At 46.7% G+C, this 16,353-nt stretch overlaps 7 protein-coding genes across 7 annotated transcripts; 4 read left to right on the top strand and 3 right to left on the bottom strand.

Annotated features, from left to right (window-relative positions):
* Nucleotides 1–131: 131 nt before the first annotated feature.
* On the top strand, nt 132–1,492 carry EYB26_000802 (uncharacterized protein; the record flags this gene model as incomplete). Its single annotated transcript, XM_054260116.1, has 2 exons — nt 132–482; nt 533–1,492. The coding sequence occupies 2 exons, from the start codon at nt 132–134 to the stop codon at nt 1,490–1,492; spliced, it is 1,311 nt and encodes a 436-aa protein (XP_054116091.1).
* A 451-nt stretch (nt 1,493–1,943) lies between these two features.
* Nucleotides 1,944–3,531, top strand: EYB26_000803 (uncharacterized protein; the record flags this gene model as incomplete). Its single annotated transcript, XM_054260117.1, has 6 exons — nt 1,944–2,224; nt 2,287–2,581; nt 2,637–2,829; nt 2,895–3,143; nt 3,199–3,293; nt 3,382–3,531. 6 exons carry the CDS (start codon nt 1,944–1,946, stop codon nt 3,529–3,531), a joined length of 1,263 nt encoding a protein of 420 aa, XP_054116092.1.
* A 735-nt stretch (nt 3,532–4,266) lies between these two features.
* Nucleotides 4,267–6,577, bottom strand: EYB26_000804 (uncharacterized protein; the record flags this gene model as incomplete). The annotated part of the gene is made up of 2 exons (XM_054260118.1): nt 4,267–5,864; nt 5,917–6,577. 2 exons carry the CDS (start codon nt 6,575–6,577, stop codon nt 4,267–4,269), a joined length of 2,259 nt encoding a protein of 752 aa, XP_054116093.1.
* Nucleotides 6,578–7,578: 1,001 nt separating this feature from the next.
* Nucleotides 7,579–8,482, top strand: EYB26_000805 (uncharacterized protein; the record flags this gene model as incomplete). Its single annotated transcript, XM_054260119.1, has 5 exons — nt 7,579–7,598; nt 7,739–7,751; nt 7,887–7,992; nt 8,056–8,336; nt 8,393–8,482. The coding sequence occupies 5 exons, from the start codon at nt 7,579–7,581 to the stop codon at nt 8,480–8,482; spliced, it is 510 nt and encodes a 169-aa protein (XP_054116094.1).
* A 208-nt stretch (nt 8,483–8,690) lies between these two features.
* EYB26_000806 (uncharacterized protein) lies at nt 8,691–10,339 on the bottom strand (the record flags this gene model as incomplete). The annotated part of the gene is made up of 7 exons (XM_054260120.1): nt 8,691–9,265; nt 9,321–9,404; nt 9,457–9,517; nt 9,584–9,633; nt 9,702–9,985; nt 10,051–10,151; nt 10,301–10,339. The coding sequence occupies 7 exons, from the start codon at nt 10,337–10,339 to the stop codon at nt 8,691–8,693; spliced, it is 1,194 nt and encodes a 397-aa protein (XP_054116095.1).
* A 678-nt stretch (nt 10,340–11,017) lies between these two features.
* On the top strand, nt 11,018–15,853 carry EYB26_000807 (uncharacterized protein; the record flags this gene model as incomplete). Its single annotated transcript, XM_054260121.1, has 11 exons — nt 11,018–11,021; nt 11,089–11,116; nt 11,196–11,217; nt 11,640–11,649; nt 11,983–12,029; nt 12,436–12,552; nt 13,022–13,144; nt 13,214–13,341; nt 13,395–13,725; nt 13,781–15,626; nt 15,678–15,853. The coding sequence occupies 11 exons, from the start codon at nt 11,018–11,020 to the stop codon at nt 15,851–15,853; spliced, it is 2,832 nt and encodes a 943-aa protein (XP_054116096.1).
* EYB26_000808 (uncharacterized protein) lies at nt 11,636–12,393 on the bottom strand (the record flags this gene model as incomplete). Its single annotated transcript, XM_054260122.1, has 2 exons — nt 11,636–11,881; nt 12,331–12,393. 2 exons carry the CDS (start codon nt 12,391–12,393, stop codon nt 11,636–11,638), a joined length of 309 nt encoding a protein of 102 aa, XP_054116097.1.
* Nucleotides 15,854–16,353: the final 500 nt, after the last annotated feature.

Here is a 16,353-nt window from a genome sequence, read left to right on the forward strand (position 1 = left end):
GAATCTCTGTCAACAGGCTGTGTGATACGGCTATTCGGGATGAACTCAGTGGTCTCTTCCATTTCTGTTTCACTCGATCGCTGTTTTTATTCCTGATGAACTATTTTAGACAGTATTCGGCAAAACCGGGCATGGTCCAGGCCTTTTCACGCCATGTCGAACCGTCCTATATATGTTCAGCATGTCGCCAAATTGCAACACAGCCTCTACATCGCCCTCGGCATATAGCACCTTTGCTCAGTCTACGTCTACGAAGAGATTTCTCCTATTTGAGTGCCCGAAACTTACAAAAGCATGGCGCAACCGAACCGCCGACTGAAGAGGATGCTGGGTCATCTGGAAGTCAATCACAGCGGCGAAAATTAGCCCGATCACCAGCTGCCAACTCATCGCTACGCCGAGTTGCAGTCGAGGCACAACGTACGAGGAGTGGTATTCTGTCAAAGACGCAGCTTTTGGAACAAGGGCTAGGTGAACTCAAGGTATAGTTGGCGGTCTACTGTGCTTGTAGTTAATGCTAATTCTTGGTTAGACGGTCACTGCATACGCGGTAGCTGAGCAGTTCAATATAACGAAAGTCAGAGATATATTACAAGAAAAAGGCTACGAACCAGATCCCTTCGATACTGGGCTTTACCCTCAAGTCGTCCATATACAGGTCCCTATCGACTCGGTACGGCGCATGACAAACCCGGAGGCTACCAATCTGGGATCTGACGAAACTGGCGATGTTTTTGTGTTTCCGTCAGGAACTGTTGTCGCGTGGTCACTCCCAGATGGGTTCACTTCATATTTAGCTTCCAGGACACTTCTCCCCGCAGCCGAGAATCCACATACAGATAACCTCGAGACGGAAAACATGGACTTCATCGAGAATCCGCAACGAGAAAGCAGCTCCATCAAGGGCGATACTATCATACTTGGCACCAAAACTAGTGACTGCTCACAGCCAAGCTCTCCCAATCGCCAGTCTGTTGATACCGTGCTGACAAAGATTGCATTTTCGTCTGGATTGGCACGCAGCACGAAGCTTGCCGTGTTGGAAAGTCTACTCTCTGACTATTTCGAATCGACGCGGAACATTCCAACCCTGCTTTCACAAGGGTCACGACTACCTTATACAAGAGATTTCATTCTCCGAAAGACGGGACAATTACTCAGCGTTCGAGCACAGTTGAACCTTTACTCTGAACTGACCGATTCCTTACCCGACATCTTTTGGGACAGTCGACATGAGCTCGGCCTCGAAGGTTATTATGAGGAAGTGGGTAGAGCATTGGATGTCGGAATTCGCATAAAGGTCTTGAATGAGAGAATGGACTACGCACAAGACATTGCGAATGTGCTGCGGGAGAGGCTCAGTGAAACTCACGGTCTGCGCCTTGAATGGATCATCATTCTTTTGATCGCGGTGGAAGTAGGATTTGAAGTTCTCAGGCTCTGGAAAGAACGCGAGATCGAAAGCAAGGAGAAAAGAGAAGCGACGAACTGATCGCTGTACATACAGTGATTGATGTACATGTATTTATGAACTACGTTATTGAAGATACCCCGCTCAGCAAAGTTGGAGCACATTGAACGAGAATAATCCACTCCTATCTGATTTGTGATTTGACTTCGTCTATAAATTACCTTGATAGAAGCAATCAGTATTTATCCATACCTGCATAGGACCACAGGCTGATTCAAGGTTGACTCCGTTAGCTTCGTTAGCTTCGTTAGAATTTAGCTTTAGGCAGCCCGGAGGTCATGCGCCGCGAGCGCCTCACTTCACTAACCAGTACCGGTAACAACCTACCAACCACATCATTTCAACAACCCAGGTGACCTGTACCTGCATCTCTATATATTCAAGACTTCCATTTCCTTCATCTTCATTAGTTTGCATCTATCACTACCACTAAAATACTTTATCAAGCTTCGCGTCCTCAACAATCCAGAGGATGGAGCTGGTACCTTTCTCGCAATACATCCCGAGCCCGCAACGGATCCTTAAGGCCATAACAGCAGGAGCGCTTCCATTCTTGAGCTCCGAGAATCCAGCAGACCTGTCATCCAAACAATTTTCATCATGTCCCAAGCCAGAGATGAGCTGTCAGGCCAAGTTTGATGGTCAAGATACATGCTGTTTTAATTATCCGGGTGGTCATTTCCTGCAAACTCAGTTCTGGGATGCAGATCCGGCTATCGGGCCGGATGACTCGTGGACGATACATGGATTGTGGTATGCTACATCCTCTACTTGAGGCGTGTTAAAGCAGTTAATATGCTAACTCATTCTTGTAGGCCAGATCATTGCGATGGTGGGTTCGATGAATACTGTGATTCCCACAGGCGGTATGGCAATATATCATTGATTTTGGTTGATGGTGGCCGTAGTGATCTACTTGAGTATATGAGTGAATACTGGAAAGACTTCCGCGGCGATGACGCTAATCTGTGGGAGCATGAGTGGAACAAGCACGGCACGTGCATAAGCACGCTGGAGACAAAGTGTTATTCTGGTTATGTTCCTCAGGAGGAGGTTGTTGATTATTTTGATAAGGCGGTGGACTTGTTCAAGGGTTTGCCTTCTTACAAGGTTTGTCAGACATACTTAGCGGTCATGGATAGTGGACTGACTAGTTTCTTTTCAGACCCTATCAAACGCTGGTATTGTACCCTCACATGATGTGACGTACAGAAAAGTGGACATTGAAAATGCTCTTAATGAGGCTCACGGCGCACGAGTCACTATAAGATGCCACGGGGGGGCTTTCAATGAGATTTGGTATCATCATCATGTTGCTGGGCGCTTACAGACTGGAAAATTTGAGCCAGCTGATGCAGGTAAGTCACATCAATATTATGTACCTCCTTTCAAATCACAAGAAAAGGACTAACATCACTTCCAGTTGGAGGAGGATCAAACTGTCCCAGCTCTGGTATTCGCTACATCCCCAAACGCTCAGCTCCGCCTTCAAAGCCACGTCCTACGGCAACTCATCAACCCGGGCAACCCGAGCCAACGGGTCCTGTAGAGCCTCGTCGAGGAAATCTGCGTGTCTATACGGGTGATCAACAGCAGCGTGGTTGTCTCATCAGCGGCGGTACTTGGTTTACGTCTGGTACATGTGCGACATTCAAAGCGACGGATGTCACTGGTATGCTCTTGCTTTTTCCAATTATCAATGCATAGTGCTAAATGTTGGTTTCCAGGCGGCTTCCATGTTCAAACACGCAGAGGATCCTGCGGCTTCGTAAAGGACGTCTTTACGTGCGGCCATCAAATTCATAACCCTGCACTATTTGAAGTAAGATCTAACTCTCTCTCTCTCTCTCTCTCTCTCTCTCTCTACATCGAAAACGAAGAACAAATAGCTAACCTAATCAACGAAACAGATCTCCGACGACAATAAATTGACCTACAATGGTAACACCACTTTCTTCGCCGACAAAGTTCCCAAGGGTCACGTACAAAGTAAAGTGTTTGCTCATGGGGATGGGGATGAGCATGCTGTTGAGTTGAGTATTGCTTGGTTTGAGACATGAACCCAAGATACATGGCGTTGAGTGAGGGTTTCCTATTTTTACAGTTATTGCATCGATAGGCATGTATTCGCTAGAACATCTTAGATACGAGAATGAACTACTACATTGATTTATGTGTCCTACGATCTTCATAATAGGCGCCTGAGCTACGATTTACTTATTTTATTTTGGAACAATCTATTAATCCATTCAATGCTAGCCTAGTTATCTCGAGGCATATTCGCAAGGTCCTGAAATAGAAAGAAACGCACACAATCATTGGAAAGTAACATGACAAGAAAACAGCCAAGGTATAGTCAGTCCCAGGAAAGTTGAACATAAAAAGACTCCAAGTAAAAGGAAAATAAAAATAAAAATAGCACGAAACAAAATCGAAAACCATAGCCATAATCATTATGGCGGTACATAGCAACTCAAAGCTCCCTAGAGAGGAGTTACATGCATATCATGAACCCGAAATAGAAACAGACATAACAAAAAATCAAAAACATTATCGCTTGACCGTCCACATAATTGCCATGATGTTACACACTAGAGGTGAATCGAATGTTGTACAGGTTCATTAAAAATCGTTCCGTCCAAGAGCAAGGTCTATCAATGATCGCATTAGGGGGATCCGAAACATAGGAGAATCGTTGCAGGTCGTTAAATAGTCGTGATACCCACTTCAAATGCGGAGTGAGAAAGAGGCATGAATCACTTTTGAAACAAAAGAAATAGAAAACCGACACATCATTAGAAGAAAGCATCAGTTGTATGGTCGTCGTTGAAGTCCAAAAAGAAATCGCTGTCGTTGACGCCGACAGATTTGCCAGAGAATAGGTCCATATCATTTGGTATGCCTGACTCGGGGCCAAAGTCCGAGAAGCTGGAATTGTTGTTGATGAAGATATCAATATCAGATCCAGCTGTAGAGTGTGTCAAGGCTGGCACAATCGCGGATGAAGGAAGATCTGTTTGCAGGGAATTTTCTGGCTCTGGGTCAAAGCAACCGGCAGCCTCTGAAATTGGTGGTAGATCGGGAATTTCCTCAGAAATATCTTCAAGAGGATGTCTGGATGAAGTACGAGACATGGATCCCACATCGCTCAATGGGCTGTAGGAACGAGAGCTCTGGCCTGGTGAAGAATGATGGCCAGTGCTGAACCCTGGAGATGCGGGTGGTGTGAAAGAGAAAACCTCAGATGGCAAGCAGTAATTTGCTGACTCAAACATGGCCATGTCTTCCAATGGACTAGATGCTTGGATACTCATGCTCTCAAATCCATCAGAAGGAGGCGAGCTGCACGAGCTGTCAGAACTAGACATAGAAATGGTAGCCGAGTTACCGGAAACTTTTTCGCGTGTTCGGGCAGCTTTGTCTTGTCGTTCCTCCATGTCTGGGCGGCTCTTCTTAGGGCGACCACGCTTGGTTGTTTTTCGAACAACACCTTTGTAACCTCCGATGCACATACCTCGTTGTCGGTGACGGGTCAAGGCATCATGTCGCGCAAAGACATTTCCACAAAGACATTCGTAAGGCTTGTCACCAGTATGTATCTTGGCGTGCCGTTTTAGGTCATGTCCACGAACAAAGCATTTCTCACAATGGTCACATTTATACTGTCTATCACCAAGGTGTGTTTGGATGTGAGATTTGATGTTTTCTTTTCTTCCAAAACGCCTGTCACAGCCAGGGTGAATGCAAACCCATTTTCCGTCAACGGGATCGGGTCCGGAAATGTAAGCTGCAATCTCATCAATGGTGATTCCTGTCTCAGTGATTGAAGCTTGGACCCGGGCATCAAGATTCAGACTATCAATAGAAGCGACCTTGGGAGACAGTCTAGTTTTGCTTGGCGAAAAATCTGGTGTTGGACTGTTCGATTTTGTTGAGCTTGGCTTGGATGGAGTGGCCACGCTGATGGGAACTTTGGGTGCCTTGATCAGACTCGAGTTTGGTAGTGGCATATATGCTATCTCAGGCGACGACTGGAATGAGTTGGTGGTGGAAAGAATTTGTGTGTTGTAGGATTCGTGATCCTCCGATTTGATAGACATGCTCTTGGGTACATGTTGGAACTCTGTACTTTCGAAATCACTCTCCTGTGAAGTAAGTAAATCATAACAATCATAGTCAACGGGGGCAGTATTAGGGGGGGATGGAACATCAATCTTGGGCTCGGCATAATTGCTTCCTGGGACTCCTTGAAGTGACTTGGCTCTCTGCATATAGGCAGGCTGAGTCTGATAGACTATATTCTTGATAGGCGATGCATGTACGTTTTGCATAAAAGGAGCAAACTCTGTACCTCTGCGAAACGGCGTTGTGTCCGGGGTGATTGGTACGTAATCTAAATGTCTGGTCAGCATAGTAACAAATGTCTTTAGGGTCTGTAGACGCACTGGACTGCACCTGTTTCGGTGGTGTTGATGGAATGTAGGGCTGCTGAGATATATCCGACTGAACAGATGCACGCCTTAGGTCGTACATTTGAGCTAGCATGGATTGATTGACTAGATAGGCATTCCATGTTCCATCCCCAATGAGCTGATTCTCGGCAAAAATCATGGTTTCCTGGCTGGGTTGTTGTTGCTGTTGCTGCATGGGCTGAATAGCGGGCTTGAGTTGACGATTTCTTATATTCGTATTTTTGATGTTCAGCCCACCCGAGCTCATGCAAGCATTTATGGGGGAATTTTCATTGCTATATTGGTTAGTATAAACGTTTAGACCTCTTGTCTCAAGTCGTTGGCTATCTGCATTGGACAATATTTGATTTTGAGGCTCGTCAAAGTAGGACTGCTGGTTAAGTTGACTTGTTCGTTGCTGTTGCGCTTCACGTAGAACGTTTGTATATTGGCTTTGGCTTGTTGATAGAGGGTTGGGTTGCAGGTTGGCACTCGGCTGGTTCAAACTCATCCCTCGTTTATGCATTGAGTAGCGCTGCATGGCTGCTGCTGGAAGGTGTGGTGGCTTGGTTGCCTCCAGAGCAACTGGGATGGAGTTTTGTCGCCGGTGCTGGCGCTGATGCCTCTGCATGCCGCTCGATGGGCTCACAAGCATGGTTGATATGGTGATTGATATATTTTAAACGTCTCGCTTATCGTTCAGATCGGATTCTGTCAGCACCGTGTCAGTCACTGCTTTCATCTAACTTTCGAACTATACGGACCTTCACACGACGAAAATTGGGCGGAGCGCCGCCGAAGTCACTTCTCTGCCAACAGTTCAAGCAGATATCGAATGACTCTCGATCGTAATATTTTCTAACTTGAGCCTTGAGGCTTTCGGACTCGAACCCGTCCTTACGTTTCCCTATCAGAATCTCAACTTGGTCAGCTTCCGATCTCGACAATAAAAAGAACAAAAACGCTAGAAACTTAGCCTTGCCGGAGGGTGTTCCCTAGGGCAGTGAAGGTCTTATGTTTCTAGTAAAGATAAACAGCGAGATAGTTTGTAGTTTTTGTAGCAACAATAATTGAAAGCGAACTGCAATTATCGAGAGGTATAACTCAATGGTAGTTATGGAGAGAGCAAGGTGTGGATATGTATGAAGTTCCTCGAGCTACCGTGGGGGGAGGATATACTTGCGTCAACAATGGAACGGTTGCCGCAGCGACGAGCCTACTTTCTTCGGACTCCCTCGCAGGGCTATCCCACTACGGGTCGCTTACCATAGAAGTTGATAAGCCTCGTTGAAGGCCAGACCATACGAAACTTGCAATCTACGCACAAGTTCGCATTGTGGATCGTAGACCCGTCCTTGCGTCCTCAATCTCCGGTTTACAGGGCTGATGGGTGGGAATGACTTCACCGTCCTAGCATCAGAGCTGCCAAGAACTCCCTTTGTTGGCTTTGCAAGCAATAATTGATAGAAATGAATACGGCAAGCCTTGCAAGGTGGTACTACAGGTTCTTAGACGATATAGTTATCTCCACTATTCCAATAATCCCGCTTATTTTGCTATGCTACGCACGATATTCCTTTTGTGCTCCTGCGAGGGATGTTGTGCTGTTAAACAAGCTCGAAAGAAGCCGGGTGCTGCCCGTAACCTCAGGCAACCATGAATCGCGATCCAGTCACGTGACATGGACTGTCGGCAGGCCGGCGGAAACGATAACCCGAGGGCCACCACGCACGTGACCACACAATCATTTTATCACGACCGCTCCGCTTGCCGATAAATTTTGTTCACCAACGATCCGTTCTGAAGGTTGAGGAAGACAACTTGTCGAGGTATGTCACACCTAGCAACTCCTATAGCATATGCTTTGAACAGTCTTTATCTTCTCATCATGGAAGACATCCTGTGTCATCCACGTCGTGGCGTTGCCGAAAACTCTTGTGAATACTAACGTTTTGCGATTACAGGCCTTCATCAAGATGCAGATCTTCGTCAAGACCCTTACGGGCAAGACTATCACCCTTGAGGTGGAGTCGTCCGATACCATTGACAATGTCAAGTCCAAGATTCAGGGTATGCAGTTACCACACCACTAAAATCGAGTTCGCATGGTCATCAACTAACTTCTCGCCATAGACAAGGAGGGTATCCCCCCCGACCAGCAGCGTCTGATCTTCGCTGGAAAGCAGCTCGAAGACGGCCGCACCCTCTCCGACTACAACATCCAGAAGGAGTCCACTCTTCACTTGGTCCTCCGCCTCCGTGGTGGTGGTAAGAAGCGCAAGAAGAAGGTCTACACCACCCCTAAGAAGATCAAGCACAAGCGCAAGAAGACCAAGCTCGCTGTGCTCAAGTACTACAAGGTTGATGGCGATGGCAAGATCGAGCGTCTCCGCCGTGAATGTCCTTCCGCCGAGGTACGTTTAATTCACTTGAAATTATGCTCGGGACGAAATGCTAATTTTTTCAATAGTGTGGTGCCGGTGTCTTCATGGCTGCCATGCACAACCGTCAGTACTGCGGAAAGTGCCACCTTACCTACATCTTCGATGAATCCAAATAAACGTCTCGTTACGATTTCGATATGAAGGAGTGATGAAAATGAAAATTTGGACTGTCATGTGCCCTTGTGGCTTAGATAAGACTATGTAGAAAAAGAAATTGGTTCATTCTGGCAATTTTCTCTTCCTGTCATTGCAGTAGTACTATTTACAGAAGTAAGTAATCCGCTGAAAGAGAACGCCCTGAGTGAATCCTGTGCATTTCGGTTCTCAAGCGCCCTGCATGCCTGTCCGTATATTGTCAAACTTGCTCTCTGGAAACTCGAGATTATTCGGCGACTGATCCAAAGCGCCCACGCCACCGACGGTGTCTACAAAGGTACCGATTAGCGAACCATCTGCTTTCGCAGCGGCGCTTCCGCCTTTGTCGCCGCTGCTTTCCCACCACATGCCTCCTCCCAGTCCATTGTTACGAATGAAATTGGCCTTGATCTCGCCGACTTGGACATTGTCGTAGCTCACCATTGTGTTTCCGTCGTAGCACCAAGATGCCCCAATCTCCGGGTCGACTTGGTCGCTGCCACCGGGCCGGGGAAGGGCTTTGTAGTCCCATACGCCTTGTTCCCAGCTACCTTCACCTACCCCGTTGTATGATGTGCCCGGTCCTTGAGTGTTTTGAAACGCACGGCCATAGAGTGGCATTCCAAGCACCATCTTTGAGGGAGGAACGCCGGCGGATTTGATATAGTAATCAAGGGCGCCGACGGTAGAGAATGGGGTGGCTGGAGCGTTCTGGTTCGATGGAAACAAATTGGCTTGATGGCCGGCGACTTGGTCCCATGATCCTGTGCGTATAATCAGTCTTCTGGTTGCCTGTCAGTGGGTTAGGTCATAACAGACCTGCGTAGTCATATCCCATCAGGTTGTAGAAATCCAGGTGAGGTGTCATCTCACTAAGACGAAGTTTTTGATAGTTCGACGCTCCTATAAAACCGAATTAGGGATGAGGCGTACTCCTCAGTGGTTGTGACCTTACCGGCAGGACAAGCAATTGTGAGAAGGAACTTCCTATTCGGGCCTGCTGCTTGATCGAGCGTCTTTTAACAAATCAATCAGCATCTAGCCCTAACTGTTCATGACGAGAAGGGGGATGGTAAACGTACCTCACGGCATTTTTGTATAAGAGCAACGAAATTTTGAGCCTGCGTATCATCTATACAACGCACTCACTTCAGTAATCATATACTAGGCAAATAATGAAGCCTTTGGAAGATGAAGTACCTTGTGGATACTCCCAATCAATATCAATACCGTCAAGACCCAAATCAAGAACCAACTGTGTGGCCGTCTTAGCAAAGGTCTCCCTTCCAGCTTCTGTGCTGGCCGGTTGCGCGAAGTTGGCAGAATAGGTCCAGCCACCAATTGAGATAAGAACTTTCAATTTTCTATTCTGTTTCTTGAGCAGATAAAGTTGCTTGATACAACCGTAGGCATTGGTGCCTTGGTCATTCCATGAATCGGTGGGGTAGTGCTTGTCAGTGTCGGCCCAGCTGTCTGTCAGGTAACTATATACAATCTCGTTAGAGGTTTGGGTGACACACTCGAAGATAATTCATTAAGATTGACTTACACTTCGCCGCTTTCTGGGTGGACGTTGGCGAATGAGTATAGCACATGGGTGAGTTTATCTGCGGGGAGGTCTTGCGGGTTGTGGTTACGCCCGTAGATTGCCTAAACGCCTATCAGCACTATCCAAGTAGATCACTAAGAAGCCAATTCAGAGTCCGAGAACGAAAAAGCCGGATATCTGGTAGGACTTCAGATAGGAAGGCAATTGGTATAACAATAGCGGGGTTGCTTCAGTCGTGCGAGAACCATACCCAATTGACAAAGTATACCACTGATCTCAATCCAGACATCTCAAAATCCTGTCCTTGAGTATTCACGGTGTTTATCACAGAAAGGCCCGTAGGATAATTTCGTGACGCTGGTTGCTGGTTCTTGAATCCAACGAAACAAGCGGCGAGAACTGCAATCACGGCGGGGAGCCCAAAAAAGCAGGAATATGAAGTCAACGCTCTTCGATTGTTCCGCGCCACAATGGTAATTGGTTACTGTTTTGATTAATAATATAACGCTGTCTTGTAGCCTGAGTCTTTATATGAATAAAAGTGAATGAGAATGGAATATAATCATCTACAGACAGGCAGCTCTGTTTATTTATAGTTGGCTATATTCCAAGCTCCCAATCGGATGGGAGAAGGCAAGCGGGCCGAGCTCGTCTCCACTGATCTCAAGTCACAGCCACTAACTATGTACTCCATAGGTACTAAATACAGACATACCAGTATCGAACTCAGCCTCTTTCACCCAAACTCTCTCAGTAATTGCCAGAAACTAATTGTGGCTTTGTTGGACATGCTTTTGTGGCGCAACAGCGCTGTCGGAATGCCCCTGATCCAACGGGTTTGGGAGAAGCAAAGCAATCAACATCTTAGCGTCATGAAACCACGTATACTCGCAAAGCCAGACGAATCTGTTCTGAACGATACATAGGAGATAGTCACCAGCCTCTGTGTTGATATCCGTAGACCGCTATGCGTAAGTCTCGCCGATGTCTCTCGAAGCTTCAGGATGAGGCGGATGTTGTTCAAGGCATTATTTCCAGTTAGCCAGCACCTATCCTATCAACCTGAGTAAGCGGACCACCCCCCCCCCGCGCGGCCAATAGGACTCGATATTCTGGTTAATGATCATGACACTGACATGAACTAGCACATGGGCACTGGCTTGGAAAGTCCGTCATGGTATCTTCCTTCCTCAACCAGACTCATCGAGGATGCGCCCAGGGGCATGCCTGGCTGTTTGACACTCCCAAACCGGGAAGGAGGTCGACAAACGAGCGGAAATCACGAGATCCGCGCGTTTGATATTGGCAAGTTGTAAACGCCAGGGCTGCAAATCTCGAGATGGCCAATCACGTGCCTAGGTAGTGTTTGACAACCCCAATCGGGAAGGTGCCTTCTTTCCTCTTTCCTCGATATCTTCTCTTTCTCTGCCTCTTTCTCTTTCTCTTCCTCTTCATCCTCTCACATCTTCTCTTGTCATTATCCTTGCTTCCTTCCACTCACCATCTCTATCTCATCCTTTCCTCTCGGGACCGTCTCCTCTCTTTGCTCATTTGATCTCGTATCAGTGTCTACAGAACCCTCATTTTAGCCAGAAACAGGTAAGCGAAGCCTGTTCTCTTCCTGCCAAAATCCCCAGGCCTCTCTCTTCCTGCTTACCTCCTCATGTTCACCCTCCTTTTCACCTTTCTCTCCATCTTCCTGACCATCATCATCATCATCATCATCATCATCATCATCATCATCATCTTCTTCTTCTTCTTCTTCTTCTTCTTCTTCTTCTTCTTCTTCTTCTTCTTCTTCTTCTCCTCCATATTTCATTCCATCAACCTCCTATTAGCTGATTACTTCTTCTCATATTCTTGCTCATCTTCCCGCTCCCATTTCCCTTCATCATCTTAGTCTTGATCCTCGTCTCACTTTCCCCCTCACAGAACCTCATTATCGAAGACACGATCTTCAACCGGCAATCTACATTAAGGTCAGTTCACATCATTTCATCATATCAATCAAATGTCATTTTCATCATACTATTTCTCTCCTTCTCTCTGATTTTCTCTCATCTTTATTCTTTCTTACCCGCCCGTTTTCTCATCTTCGATTTTGAGCTCATTCATTTGGAGACTTCAACAAACTCTCGATTTCATCTCACGATTTCTCATGATCATTAACTTCTGTCTCCCCCTGTCTCCCATTTTCGACTTCGATCCCATTTCTGTCTAGCCTCTATCTTTGTTTCTAGCAAGCTCAAGCTTCTAGCCTCTCTTTGTCCTAAATCTTACTTTACATTCATCATTGTTGCCGGTAATATCCTCTTGTATATATTGACTCCGCACCTCATTCATTGTTTCTTTCCTCTTCAAGGCTAACATAACACCCCACAATAGGATACGCCCGTCCTCATGGCATCGACGAAGGGGGATCCCGCTAGGGACCCAAAACCGTTTGTCAATCCTTACAAAAATCTGGATTTGCCACCTGAAGCCTTTACCTTTGGTAAACAGGTGCGTCTTTCTATCTTTGTCTTTGGTTTCTTTGTCGCACAATACTGTGTCGGTACTCTGTTTGTCTCTATCAATCCCCTTCGCGCGTCATGCAGCTCAATGGCCAGGTATCATTCTCCATTGTCCTTTTGTTATGAGAAGTTCGCACCGTTGATGTGGGATTGACTGGCTGTTGGTGGCCAGAGCTGTATGGCGGTCATCGCATGTCTGGGATATATAATATTCAAGTCTGTCCCTTCTCCTGCGGACTACTTTTGCAATTATCTTCAATATTCGTTCCTCGCACAATCTGTACCACACCTTTTTCCCGGTAGAAAACAAACATTTCTACTGTTCTCCGTCAACTTTGGCTTCTTATTTCCTTCTTGATTTGTTACCGTTTACTTGAATCACTATGGCTACACAGGCGGGAATCGCCGAGATCAGAGGCTCTATTGGGTCACGGAAAGCTGACGATATCTATCGACAGTACCTTGAAGGCAGTACCAGCGTGCCCCGTCCGGGATTCAATACCACTGGTCGCGAGGTTATGCTAATCCTCAACGCTTATCCTATTACCGGGTTTCCCACTCAGAACGTATATCAGTATGATGTAAGTCACTGTGTCCTGTCTGTTGCCAACCTCTCCAGGAGAAACGAAGATCTGACAGAGCTTTCCTAGGTGACCATCTTGAAGATCGGCAAGGAGCATGAACAGCCTCCACCCCGCTCGCGAAAGTTTGCTTGGGATACCACCGCTAGAAAGAACACCTGGAAGGATATGATTTACGATGGCAACAAGCTTGCCTGGTATGTCCACTTCTCAAACTACTTCCGTCCTTGCCTCTAACAAACTGAAACAGGTCCTCCAACAGCTATGACGAGATGAAGTCGGTAGAAGTCAATCTTAACAACAAGATTGACAATGACAAGCCGCCTGCTTATCGCATTATCGTTCGGAAGGCGAAGGCCATCAACCTCCAAGTCCTTCAAAGCTGGCTACAAAAGAAGGCTTCTTTCAACGAGCGAGTTCTTGAAGCGCTTAATTTCATGGATCACCTTTTGCGTGAATCCCCTTCCACCAAGTACACCCCGGTTAAACGGTCATTCTTTGATCCCATGGAAGAGGGCCACAACTTCGACAGCACTCTTGATCTTCGAAAGGGTTTCTATCAAGCCATTAGACCTGCTTTTGTAAGTGCTCTTCAAATCTTAGCCTCCGTGTACAGTTCTCTGACAAGAAATCTAGGGTGGAAAACTTGTTGTTAACGTCGATAGCGTTCTTTGCGCATTTTGGCGGCAGGTGACGCTTGTCAGTCTCGCAGACGGCTTCCTTCGAAATTTTGACTGGAAGAAAACTGCTCAGGCCCTGAAGCCGAAGAACGTAAATCCTCAAAACCCCTTTGCCGGATACGTATACAGCAAGGCTCACACTCATATCTGGAATAAACTGCGCCATCTGGAGGTCAAACCAGTCTTCAAAGGCTGTACTACCGACCGCAAATTGCGCATTCACCAGATTCTTACTAAGAATGCATACGAATGGACATTCCTGTGGACAGATCCCGCTACGGGAAAAGAACAAGACATTTCAATTTTCGATTACTTCAAGCGCAAATATAACTTGACACTTTACTGCCCAGAATTGCCTGTGGTCGAGATGACGACTCAACCCCGCAGAACTTTTTACCCTATGGAGTGCCTCCAAGTCGTTGGGCTACAGCGGTACAATCACAAGCTGAGCGAAAAGCAAACCGCCGAGATGATTAAACATGCGGTTCGTCGTCCTCAATTTCGATTCAGCGATATCGAAACCGCCAAGGCGAAGCTCGATCATTCCACAGACCCTATGCTCAAACGTTTCGGTATGAAGATCTCAGACCAAGCAATTTTAACCAAGGGTCGTCTTCTCCCTGCACCAGAGATCCAGTTTGCGAATGCCAAACATAATCCGCAAACTCAAGGTCGTTGGGACTTGCGTGGCAAGAAGTTCCTTGAGACCAACAAAATCCCTGTGAAATCTTGGGGTGTTGGTATCTTCAAGCAAGGCCGAAATGGTATGACTTTGCAACAAGCAGAGGAATTTCTTCGATTGTTTTCCAAGCAGTACGAAGGTCACGGTGGCTCTATCGTTGGTCGGCCAGTCATCCTCGAACTCACTGGTGATACTGCTGAGGGCGTTCATCGCCTTTGGGTGACCACTGGCAACCACTTCAAACAACGCCCACAGCTACTCCTTTTTATTGTACCCAATAAAGATACTCTTGTCTATCACCGAATCAAGAAGTCCTGTGACTGTCGATTTGGAGTTGCTTCTCAGGTCTTGCAGCGAGCTCATGTGGAGCGCAAACAACCTCAGTATATATCCAATGTGGCCATGAAAGTCAACGCTAAGCTGGGCGGTGTGACTTGCAAGGTCGCTCCCCGTCAAGACTCACTCAATCGTGCGGGTTGCATGATCATCGGTGCGGATGTATCCCATGCAGCACCTGGCAGTACTGCTGCGTCGTTGACTGCCATATCTGTGTCTGCCGATCAGAACTGCGTCAAATACATGGGTAGTTGCCAAACTGGTTATAGCCGAGTGGAGATGATTGATGAGGATAACATGAAGAATATGCTCACCCCCTTGGTCGATGAATGGACCAAGAGAGTCGGAAATGGGCGTCGTCCTCAGTGCGTCTACTACTTTCGAGACGGCGTTTCAACTGGGCAGTTCGCGCAGGTGCTTGAGAAGGAAGTTCCTATCATCAAAGATGTTATTTGCCGTGGTAGCGGTGAAAAGACAGTTCCAAAAATCACTGTGGTTATTGCCAACAAGCGTCACCACATACGGGCAGCTCCACGAGCAAACGACAAGGCTGCATCAGACAAGAACGGAAATGCGCTCCCCGGTACCCTGATTGAACGCGATGTCACCAGCCCACATGACTGGGACTTCCTCTTGATTTCGCATGTGGCTCTGCAAGGAACGGCGAAGCCTGTTCATTATCACGTTATTCGCGATGAAATGAAGCACCAACCGGCGCAACTTCAGAACATGATTAACAATCATTGTTATCAATATGTTCGATCTACGACCTCGGTGTCTCTATGTAAGTAATGTCCTTATTTCTATGTTCTTGCCGGTAACTAACTAGCAATAGTTCCAGCAGTTTACTACGCGCACCTGATCTCAAATCGCGGAAAGTGTCAGAGCCAGGACGAGTTCTTTGAAAGCTCGGAGGAGTCTGATTCTCCTATCAACCAATCTGCTGCCCCAAAGAAATTGCTTCTCATGAAGAAAGACAGTGGTAACCATCTGGATATGTGGTTCGTTTAGGACAGGACCGTTTTAAAACCCAGGGGTGTAAGTGTGGATTTCTTTCATATTGCGCCTTTGATGTCATGATCAACTTGTTTTTGTGCATTTCAAGGTGGCTTGCTGTTCGACTGCAACTGGCTCTCTGTGCTGGCTTTTCTAACGAACGCAGGCGTAGCCGTGAAATATTTCTTTCCACTAGGAGGAGGGCGCCATCGTCATAGTCATGATTAGTTTTCTTCTTTTATTTCTTCAACAGTCGGTTCGATGTAACTAGTTTGGTCGATTGTACCCAGCTTTACAAGCTGGGAACTCTCATGATCCTAGCTACGACCGTTACTGGATTTCTATGATATGAGGAGGCATCAACAGACAGATGGTATCTTTTCCAGAAGGAAACTAGGGATAGAATCATTTCAATGAAAGCTTTCTTGATACTTTACTAGCATCGACGAGATAGTACACTTTTCCGTGGTAGTTTCCCCGAATCACAAGTCTTCACCACGGTGATCATGGTAGCG

Source organism: Talaromyces marneffei, chromosome 1, assembly GCF_009556855.1.
Source record: "Talaromyces marneffei chromosome 1, complete sequence".
Lineage (NCBI taxonomy): Eukaryota > Fungi > Ascomycota > Eurotiomycetes > Eurotiales > Trichocomaceae > Talaromyces > Talaromyces marneffei.